Here is an 11,497-nt window from a genome sequence, read left to right on the forward strand (position 1 = left end):
TGTTACAGTTATTTTATTTATTTTTAAAATATATTTTTATTAATTTCAGAGAGGAAGGGAGAGGGAGAGAGAGGGAGAAACATAGTGATGAGAGAGAATCATTGATCGGCTGCCTCCTGCATGCCCCACACTGGGGATCAAGCTGGCAACCTGGGCATGTGCCCTGACAGAATCAAACCATGACCTTCTGGTTCATAGATTGACACTCTACCACTGAGCCATGTTGACAGTAATTTTAAATTTATAGTGAATGGGTCTAGTAAATGTGTGCATTCACTAGTTACTGAAAATAAACAAATGCACACAGCTGGGGCATGGCTTAGTGGATGGGGGAACATTGACCAGTTGTGTTAAAACTGCAGCAGAAAGTCATGCCATGCTACAACAGAAGCATCCGATACAGTGTGATCACTTGCTAATCGTTCGCTGAATGAGAATGAGTGGTGACTTGGATTTAAATTTCTATATATATAAAAGGCTAATATGCTAAGTGTCTGTCCGGGTAATGATGTCATGTAGCAACGCTCAGCTTCCTTTCCCTAGCGACGACTAGCCTCCTTGCAGTTTCTTCAGTCCAGGAACATGACTTGGTTTATAGTCAGGTGGAAACATTTTACACTTTAACCAAATGTCTGTGAAGTATTTTCCTGTGACTCATCTCAATGCCCCACACTGGGGATCAAGCTGGCAACCTGGGCATGTGCCCTGACAGAATCAAACCATGACCTTCTGGTTCATAGATTGACACTCTACCACTGAGCCATGTTGACAGTAATTTTAAATTTATAGTGAATGGGTCTAGTAAATGTGTGCATTCACTAGTTACTGAAAATAAACAAATGCACACAGCTGGGGCATGGCTTAGTGGATGGGGGAACATTGACCAGTATGTGTTAAAACTGCAGCAGAAAGTCATGCCATGCTACAACAGAAGCATCCGATACAGTGTGATCACTTGCTAATCGTTCGCTGAATGAGAATGAGTGGTGACTTGGGATTTAAATTTCTATATATATAAAAGGCTAATATGCTAAGTGTCTGTCCGGGTAATGATGTCATGTAGCAACGCTCAGCTTCCTTTCCCTAGCGACGACTAGCCTCCTTGCAGTTTCTTCAGTCCAGGAACATGACTTGGTTTATAGCCAGGTAGAAACATTTCACACTTAAACTAAATGTCTGTGAAGTGTTTTCCTGTGCCTCATCTCATTTGAACCTCACAGAAGTCCTGGAGCAGCTAGATAGGAGACTTGGTGGAATCCTATTTTCTTTTCATTAGCCGGAAAATGGAGATTTAGAAAGTTTAGAAACTTGACCCCACTGAAGAAGTAAGACATGGTGGACCTTGAAAATGACTTCAGGTTTTCTCACTGCACAGAATATAGTCATATACTGCTGCAGTTATTTTACCCTTCGTTCTCCCTGCGTGATCTACAATAAGAATCTGCTTCATGTTGATATTTACTGCTGTGCTGCTGACAATTACCTGAAAGAGAAGTTGGGGTGCTTCACTGGGCTGGAAAAAGTTTAGCTACATCAGAAAGCAGTTCTAACTAAGCAAGTTTAGTCTATATATATAAAAGGCTAAGTTGACTTGTGCATGCATGATACATATAAAGCTCTCGCTGGCACCAGTCGCGCACATGTGTTTCGATCTGTTGTTGATCGTGAATTTAGTTGACACTTATAGAGAGAGGGCGAATAGCTATATTAAAATATTTCTTCTAATTAATTTCAATGTGCACAAATTTGTGCACCGGGTCACTAGTGTAGACTATAATTGTAGATATGTAATATTTATGTTGGCAAAATTACTAGTGTTTTTTCCAACATATGGCCAATTCACTAAAATTTGTTAAAAATGACAGTAAATTAATAACAAAAAAAATATCTTGTTCATTCAATTATAAGTAAATCTTGGTTAAAAGCATTTAGACATTAACAGGGTGGTCATTTTCACATATTACATACAGACTGGAAATTTTGTCCATTAAATCTGAAGTCTTGTTTATCAAGGTCCACATATTGAGAGTTTACTGTAATCTCCTTTCAGTCGCCTGTTACTACCACCACTGTTCTTGTCCACACTCTTGGCAAGAGATTTGGTATTATGGGTTCCAGCTTTTACCCCTAGGCCAAATATCTGAGCCAGGGTTCTGGAGGTGGGGATGGGGAGAGTGCTGAACTTTTCTGTGAGAGACCTCCTTGCTCTAGGAGCTGAGCCCTGGAGGGGGCAGGAGATGAGTGTGTGTGGCACAGCTGCTTATCTCTCCTCACCCAGGAAGAAAGCTCTTGGACTGAGAGCTGAGGAAAGAGGGAGTCCTGTGTTATGAAGGCAGCAGTCTGGAGCCTTGCTGAAATGGGATTAAGAAGGGGAGGGAGTGATCTTATTTCAAATACCATAACTTTTCACCTTTCAGACTGAATTGTCATAGAATTTATTGAATAGTTGTTTCTTTATTTGCTGTTTACCCTTAGGGATCATTTCCAGAAATTTTGAGTAGTTGTTTTTTTTAAATAGTCTGCACCCGTTTCACTGAGGAGCAGGCTAGCCAAGCTCCTCTTGCTATTAGGCTCTGAGAAATCGATCTCTTGTGACGGTGTGTTTTTGAACTAGCAGTCATGCCTCCTTAAAGCATGACTCAGAAAAGCATTTTGTTCAATACGGTTCTGACCACTCCTTCATAAGGAACCTTTAACATATTAACATCTCAACTTTCAGATATCTGTATGAAGAGGCTGAGAGAATTGATTTCTCCTGCTTATTTTTCTTAAAGAATGAATTCATGACATGTACTCAGAGAAAATCTGCACACACGTACAGCATTTTATAAAGGAATTGAAAATAGTAGTTAGAGAATTTTAACATGAGGGTACTGTAGTTGAGTTCTTTTCAAGTTGACTTAGAGACAGTGTAGTTACCCCTTGGCTTCTAAGTCAGGTGACTTAGACATCAAAATCAACAGGCTTCTTCCTCACTTTTGCTGTTATCTTAAATTAGTTTCTTTTAATTCCTTTTTTTTTGTCTTTCAGGGGCCACTTAATAGCGAGTCTTCAAACCAGAGTTTGTGCAGTGTGGGGTCCTTGAGTGATAAAGAAGTAGAGGTAAGAAGCCAGATCTGTTACAAAACTTTTCATATTCCCAGTTTCAGTCTGGGATAAAAGATAATATAACCCCAGGGGTGCTATTAAGGTGTGTGCTGTTTCAGTTGTGTGCTCTTTGAGTCTGTATTTTTTAATTTTAATTTTTTCCTTTTTATTGAATTTATTGGGGTGACACTGACAAAATTATACAAGTTTCAGGTACACAATTCCACAACACTGTATTATCTGTACACTGTACTATGAGTCCACCACCCCAGGTCTCCTTCACCATTTATTCCCCCTATATCCTCTTCCACCTCCCCCACCCCTTGTGTCTGTATTTCTTTTAAATTTCTGCTTAGTTGCCATCAATAAAGGTCAAAAATTTGCAGTTGTATCTGAATTAGTTTAGATGCCCTTGAATTTTAATGCTTGTTAGTACACAGATGTGTGGGTCAGTATAGCAGTGTAGCCTGGCCAACTTTAATAATAGAATTTGAAGAATTTTTTTTTTTAGGCAAAAAACCCAGCTGCCTGGATGTGGGTCCAAGTCTGCAGCTACCTATTTTGCATTTCGACAGAACTTTCAATAAATCAGAGCCAGTTGATTGATTATGCAGGTCTATCCTTTTTGGAAAAAGAATTGGATTTAAGCTCTTATAAAGTAGATAGCAGCTGTTAGGATATTTTGGCAAGCCTACAATATGCTAGATATTTGTACTACATTTGTGCTTTATAAAAATACCTTATTTAGGCTTTGCAGCAACTCTGATTTACAGACGAGTAGATAGAAGCTCTGATATTTTAAGCAGTTTGCCAAGAATTGTATAGATGATGTGGTTCCAGACCTTATACTTTCCATGACCCTGCTCTAAGTACAGGACACTGATTTACGACTTGTCTGTACCAGTTAAATCTCCTTATAAATTTGATATTTTGTATATACTCTCATACTCTCTAATTTTCATAATCTGAAAAATTTGACACAGTGCTAATTGTGATTTATATGGTATTTAACAGACTCCTGAGAAAAAACAGAATGACCAGAGAAACCGGAAAAGAAAAGCTGAACCATATGAAACTAGCCAAGGTAGTAATAATTTCACACCAATAAAAATACTAAACTCTTATGTACTGTACTTAGATAGAATTTTCCATCTCACCCTAGGTAATTCATTTGTATGCAGGGATTCCTAACAAAGGAGATGTTGTACCTTAAGGGAATATCATGGTGTTTATTATAGACTTGCCACTTGATATACACTTGACAATACGGTGTCAGTTCTTTGGGGACTCATGTTTTTCCTGTTGTAAGTTAACGATCTTCTGGCCACAGGTTTTTTTCTTCAGGCCAAACATCTATTATACAGAAAAGAGGTTATACTGGAGCTTCAACTATGCATTAGATCAGTGATTTGTTAATAATAGGTGCTCAGAAATGGTTTTATTTACCTGGCTGTCCTTTCCACCTACTCTTTTTCCATATCAATTATTTAGTTGGACACTGGCACTCAGTGGAATAAATCTATAGATGTGACAGTTCTAATGCCAAATATCTTTATATAAAGAAAGAATAAATGGTTTGGCTCTCCCCCTCCACTCTCCTTTGCCTCCTGTAATAGAAGTCCCACTCTATTTGCGTTTTTCTTGTTTTTTTAATCTACTAATTTTTTACTTTTGGGATGAGGGGGAATTCTCCCAAAATGACAAGGTCACCAAGTCTTGTGAAATAGAATAAACCCTTTACTTTTTTTTAAAATATATTTTATTGATTTTTTACAGAGAGGAAGGGAGAGAGATAGTTAGAAACATCGATGAGAGAGAGACATCGATCAGCTGCCTCCTGCACATCTCCTACTGGGGATGTGCCCGCAACCCAGGTACATGCCCTTGACCGGAATCAAACCTGGGACCTTTCAGTCCTCAGGCTGACACTCTATCCACTGAGCCAAACCGGTTTCGGCAAACCCTTTACTTTAAATGAGTTTGTTTTGAATTCTTTGTTCTCTTAGTTGGGGGTATGGGTTATAGATGACTTTTATTTTGATTCACAGTTGTGACATAAAAGTGTATTTATAAAGAAAGATTAACAAATCTTAAAGGGAAGCAAGCTGCGATAAGGCCTTTCACTGCTTATTCAGTCTTTCTTTATATAGAGGAAGCTCCCTGTCCTTATGAGCTAGGTATTTGGGCTCATTTGTCAAAAGTAACACCAGCACTTGAATTGATAACAATGTATGCAGTTATTGAGTACATAGTACATTTGAGTGCTTGATAGTTTACCTGTGTGTTATTGAAAAACTATACTTACTTTGGTTTCATTTTCAGGGAAAGGCACACCTAGGGGACATAAAATTAGTGATTACTTTGAGGTAAGTTAAATTTTGGGGGGGAAGAGAAGTCTATTTTTAAATAAAATTTTGCTTCATTTAAGGCTTTAGAAAGCAATATTTTTCCTTCACTATGCTTTCCTGCCCTTCCCATCTTCATCAGTCTTATGCCATCCGATTTCTCTCTATAAGAGGAAACTGCTGCTGGCTTTCTGAATTTAAATTTGTTTATGATGTATCTTGTCTGTGATGATATAAAAATTCACAAATGAGGTGATTTTTTTATTGGCCAGACTAGGTTTCATGTCTTACCTAGATTGAAGTTGAGTAACTTGGACTCTTCTCTTTAGTCCAGTGGGACACATAGTGTGCTCACTGACCCATCGTCAGTGGTTACTAAAGAAGACACTAGCATCCACTAGACCACTATATTTCTGCTTCATGTATTTTGTGACAAGAAGGGAAAACATTCTTCTCATATTTTTCAAAACCGCTTCTAGCCATGTTTTCTTGGTACATTTCTGCTGGAGTTCCTTCTTAAAAATCTCACGGAAAATATAGCAAAATTTGACTTACATGACATTTTCTTTCTAGAATAAAATGTATTGACTTTTAGAGGGTCCATATATAATTAAGACCTGTTTGTGTATTAATCTTTTACTCTCCTTATCTGAAGCATAGTACTGTTTTGAATTATTCATATCCATTTTTCCCTGTTGGCCAGTTTGCTGGGGGAAGCGGGCCAGGAACCAGCCCTGGCAGAAGTGTTCCACCAGTTGCACGATCCTCACCGCAACATTCCTTATCCAATCCCTTACCGGTAAGCATTCACCTGGAGAAATTTGACACCTGTTGCAGGAGACAAGAAACCCAGGAACACTCAAGCAAAATTTCTCTTAAATTAATCACTCAAGGGGAATGAGGCAGTAAGGAGAAAAGTTCATAATATTACCTCTGAATCAGTCACTTCGATTCAAATCTATATATAGTAAATTAACATTTTATAAGAGCTAACTCTATTCTCAGTTTAATAAATTCCTTCTAAGCCTACAGCTCAGTGTTCTGTCAAGGAAATGGTTTCCTATCCAAACAGTAGTTTTTTTATCCTTGACAAACTTATATGTTCCTATATATATTTAAAAAAAATTTTGGTCAGCTCCTGGCATTTTAATTATTTTCAAGTCTTAATCAGTGACATAGTAGAGAAGCTAATGCTATACAAATTTGAGATAGGTTTGTTTTCTGCCTTGAGATCTGAAGGTCTTAAAAACATTATAGCTAAGTTAGTGGTTCTCAACCAGGAGATCGTCTTGCTCCTCAGTGGACATTTGCCAACGTTGGCATAATTTTTAGTCACAACTAGGGGCGGAGGGATGGTACCATTGGCATTTAGTGGGCAGAGACCAGGGATGATGGTAAACATCCCACAATGCACAGGACAGGCCCCCACAGCTTACTGAATTTACACGAACTATACTAGCACAAGAAATGATGTTATTACCAGCCCCCCAGAAAAACCTCCCTTATGCTCCCTTGCAGTTATTAGACCTCTTCCTGCCATCCAGAATAGCTACTATCCTGACTTCTAACAGCATAGATGAGTTTTTCCTGTTTTTGTACTGTGTATAAAAGGAATCATACAGTATACTCTCTTGTGTCTGGCATCCTTTTTTCAGTATTACTTTTGTGAGATTCATCCATATTGTTAGGTGTTATTGTAGATCATTCATCATAATTGGTGTATAGTATAGTTTTAATACATTTTAATTTATTTGTAACTTATATGTTTTAACTTTTAACTATATGATTTATCTATTGTCCATCTTCTCCTACTGGAATGTTCATCCCATGAGAGCAAGGGCTTGGCTTTGTTTTGTTTACTGTTGTTTTCATTTATCATAGTACTTATTACTTTACATAAAGGTATGATTATATTAATTATTTCTCTTACTTGATATGGAATATCTTGGCAAGATAATACCAGGAAGAGCCGGTTGTGGGCGTGAGTGCTGGCGGACCGCTGCGGTCGCCCCACCAGCCCCGATCTCCTGTGGGAGGGCCGGTTGGGGGCTTGGCCGGTGGCGGATCGCTGCAGTCATGCCCGCCAGCCCCCCCCCCCCCTTCCCCACCCGAGGAGGGGGGCCCCGCGCCCCAGCCGGCACCCCTGGCCCCGGGGGTCCTGCACCCCGACTCTCTCGTCCTCCGATCGCCATGGCGATCACTGGCACCCCCAGCTCTTGCCTGCCACCATTCTTATGTCTTTCCCCTTTTGCCTGCCATCATTGCGCCTATGTATGCAGATTAGCCACGATCTTTGTTGGCGGTTAACCGCCATCTTTGTTGGCAGTTAATTTGCATATCTCCCTGGTTAGCCAGTGGGAAGGGTAGCGAGGTTACGGTTAATTACCATGTTTGTCTATTATTAGATAGGATAGGCATTGCCCATAGACACAGGCAATAGCATGGTGAAGGCCTGGAGCTGTGTGAGAACCTGGTAGCTAAAGGCAATGGGGGGACCTCTATAATACTCTCTATAATAAAGATAAGAAAACAAGCAAATATTTTTAAATTAATTTTTAGAGAGAGAGGAAGGGGGAGAGAAAGAAACATTGATGTGAAAGTGAAACATCAATGGGCTGCCTCTTGCACACCTCCTACTGAGAATTGAACTGGCAACCTTTGGGTGCATGGGATGATGCCCAACCAATTGAGCCACACTGGCCAGGGCAGGGTTTCATTTATTTATGCTTCATTTTTATTTTTATACATAAATCTGCTTATTCTTGAAAAATTATTTGTGAAATTTCTTTGAGAGCTGGGATAAAGATGTGTTTCTCCAGAGAGAATATTTGCTTCTTCCAAATGCCTAGAGCAAGTATTGCAAACTCGTGGCCCATGGGCCACATGCCTCATTTATTTGGCCCATGTTAGCCTTTGAGTTTGACGTGCTTGGCCTAGAGAGTACTAATCCAATACTGGTTTAAACTGCTGAATTTATGGCTAGCATTTTGTGTATGTGTTTTATTTATTTTGTTTGTTTGTCTCAACCACCCAGGCAGTACTGATTTGAATTGAGCCAACATTTCTCAGGGAAGCCCTGTCCCTTCATTGACAACTTTGCAGCTCCTTTAGGGTGCTGTCAGTTTTTCTTCTAGGGGTGTCTACTAGCCCTTCAGAAGCCCAGCTTGAAGTGGGAACAGTTTCCTTACTGAACAGGGTGGGCTTTTGTCTGTGACTTTTGCTTAGCACTAGGATGCACTAGAAATAGAAATTAAAGAGATTTGCAGGTACCCTTAGGGCAAATGTGATTTTGGTGCTTCTTTTACTTGTCTTGTTTCTCATTTCCCTTAGATTTTACACTGGTGGATCCCTTTTTTTAAAAATCAAATCTTTGATGGTCTTAATATCTTTTTTTTATACTTTGTCCTGTTTTCTAAGGGAAGGTGGTTGGTTCAAACATCGTAGCCTGATCTATTTCCAGATATAGTTTTAAATTCATTGGGGCCCTGACTTACGAGTGTCCCAACTAATGAGTTTTTCGAGATACGAGCTGTCTCTTGGCTGATTTTTTGCTTTGAGTTGTGAGCTAAAATTCGGGTTACGAGCCATCTTCAGATACCCACTGCTAGTTGGTGCAGCGAACGTCACAGTGAATGCCACAACATCAGCCCAGCATCACGTGTCTCACTCGTTCACTTTAAGATTTGACATACGAGTAATTTGAGTTACGAGCTCCGTCATGGAACGAATTAAACTCGTAAGTCAGGGCCCAAATGTATTAGGTGGACTCTACTCAGAGTTCCTTTTTCAGGATCATTTTGGTTATTTTATTTTCATTTTCTAAAATGAAAATGTTAAATAGCTTTTCCTGATAAAGGGATATATACATATTTTAAAAATCCAACAATTCAGAAGTGGTAAAATAGAAAGTCCTCTCCAAAAGGGCTATTATTAAAGAGTTTAGTGGCCATATATATATACACACTAGAGGCCCGATGCATGAAATTTGTGCAAGGAGCTTGACCCTTGCAGCCCAGCTGCCTCATGGCTCTGCGGCCCCGCCCATTGGTCATTCCTGAAGGTTGTTGTGCAGTCCGGTCTAATTAGCATATTAGCTCTTTATTATATAGTGTGTATGTTCATGTGATAGATTTTATTTTAGTTGTAATTAATTTATTTAACCAATATCCTATAAACATTTTATATTCTATAAGTAGTATTGTAATGAATGTCCTTGTTTATACATATTTTTGTACTTACACATTTTTTTCCTTTTGAAAATTTCCAAAGTATAATTCCCAAGTCAAAGAATATGCTCACTTTTCTGGTTATTAGCAGTTTCAGAGTCTTAGTTTCTACATATCCTTCTAATACTGAATTTTATCATTATAATCTTTGTCAGTGAGAAAAATGCTTTGTTGTAACTTGCATTTCTTAATTACTGATAGTAAACACTTTTTCATATATTTGATGGCCTTTGGATTTCTCTTTTAATGCTTGTCCAGGTCCTTTGTCTATTTATTTCTCGGAGTACTTGTTTTTTCTTACTGATGGGTAGGAATACATTATTTATTAAAATTGTTAACTCATCATTTATATTGTAAATATTTTTTCCTGTTTGTAATTTTGTCTTTTAACTTTGTTTATGTTGACTTTCACCATACAGAAGTCAAAAAATTTGAAGTAGTTGAATTTATCAATGTCTTTTTCTTTATTACTTATTGTCTTTGTATTATTCTTAGATGTTCCTATATGGTTTGTATTTTTAATGTCATGTTTAAAATACCCTTCACCACTAGAAAGTCATAAAAGAATTTGTATGTTCTTATAAACTTTATATGATACTAGAGGCCTGGTGCATGAAATTCATGCGCAAGTGGGGTCCCTAGGCCTGGCCGGCAATCAGGCCAGCCGGGGCCTTCTGGCTGCTGACCAGGGCCTTCCTGCCAGCTCGCGGCTGCTGGCCGGGGCCTTCCTTTTTCTGCACCGTCCCCTGGTGGTCAGTGCATGTCATAGCGAGCAATAGAACTCTTGATCGAACTCCCGTGGGGACACTTTGCATATTAGCCTTTTATATACATCCTATATAATAAAAGCCTAATGTGCAAATCGACCAAATGGTGGAACGAGAGGTGGAATGACCAGTCGTTATGATGCGCACTGACCACCAGGGGGCAGATACTCAATGCAGGAGCTGCCCCCAGCCTGCAGGCCCCAGGCTAGCCAAGGCGGGTGCCAGGGGGCCCCCATGATCGCCCCATCAGTTGCCCCGCAGAGGGAAGCCACTGGCTGCAGCGGCAGGGTGTGTGGCCAGTGTCAGCCTAGCCAAGGCAGGTGCATCAGGTGCGCCCCCGATCACCTTACCAGTCGCCCCACCAATCAGCCCTGATCACCGGCCAGGTCTAGGGACCCTATCCATGAATGAATTTCATGCATTGAGCCTCTAATCTATATAATATAAACCTAAGCAACCATTACAGCAGAACGACCGGTCGATATGATGTGCACTGGCCACCAGGGGGCAGATGCTCAACGCAGGAGCTGCCCCATGGTGGTCAGTGGAGCGCCGCTCAGCCAGAAGCTGGGCTCACTGCTGGTGAGCGCAACTGCCATGTTGGGAGCCTCTCCTGACTCCGCAGCAGCACTACCGAGTGGTGGCAGCAGGTGCAGCGGGCTGGGATGAGCGCAAGCAGATGGATGTCCGGCCCCAATTCGGACTTCTTCCTCTCTGCCTGACGCTTGGCACACTGCTACATCCCCCAAGGTGTCCCGGACTGTGAGAGGGCTAAACTATCTGGTTTGTGGCACATTGATATTCAAGCATTCATTCATGTGATGAAATTTATGTGCATCGTGCACCAGGCCTCTAGTAGATAGATAAGGAAGCAACCTTCTTTTCCTTTTTTCTAATATCTGCAAATATCCTATAATCTTTTTAATAAGTTCTCACTAATTTGAAGTATATTTTAATCACTAATTATATATTCACTAGAGGCCTGGTGCACAAAATTCGTGCCCGGGGTGGGAGGGTTCCTCAGCCCAGCCTGCACCCTCTTCAGTCCAGGGGGATGTCCAACTGCATCTTG

The 11,497-nt window shown here is 40.1% G+C and overlaps 1 protein-coding gene across 2 annotated transcripts in view; it reads left to right on the forward strand.

The window, feature by feature from the left end:
- The window catches only part of TLK2 (tousled like kinase 2), a 78,998-nt gene that overhangs the window by 19,920 nt on the left and 47,581 nt on the right, over window positions 1-11,497 (forward strand). For both annotated transcript variants that reach the window (XM_015568153.1, XM_006770274.2), the window contains exons 2-5: window positions 3,031-3,102; window positions 4,102-4,171; window positions 5,410-5,453; window positions 6,136-6,231. In XM_015568153.1, coding sequence (XP_015423639.1) covers window positions 3,031-3,102; window positions 4,102-4,171; window positions 5,410-5,453; window positions 6,136-6,231 — 282 coding nt within the window. The remainder of the gene's footprint in view (window positions 1-3,030; window positions 3,103-4,101; window positions 4,172-5,409; window positions 5,454-6,135; window positions 6,232-11,497) is intronic.

The sequence above is a fragment of the Myotis davidii genome, unplaced genomic scaffold, assembly GCF_000327345.1.
Source record: "Myotis davidii unplaced genomic scaffold, ASM32734v1 scaffold684, whole genome shotgun sequence".
NCBI classification, from domain to species: domain Eukaryota; kingdom Metazoa; phylum Chordata; class Mammalia; order Chiroptera; family Vespertilionidae; genus Myotis; species Myotis davidii.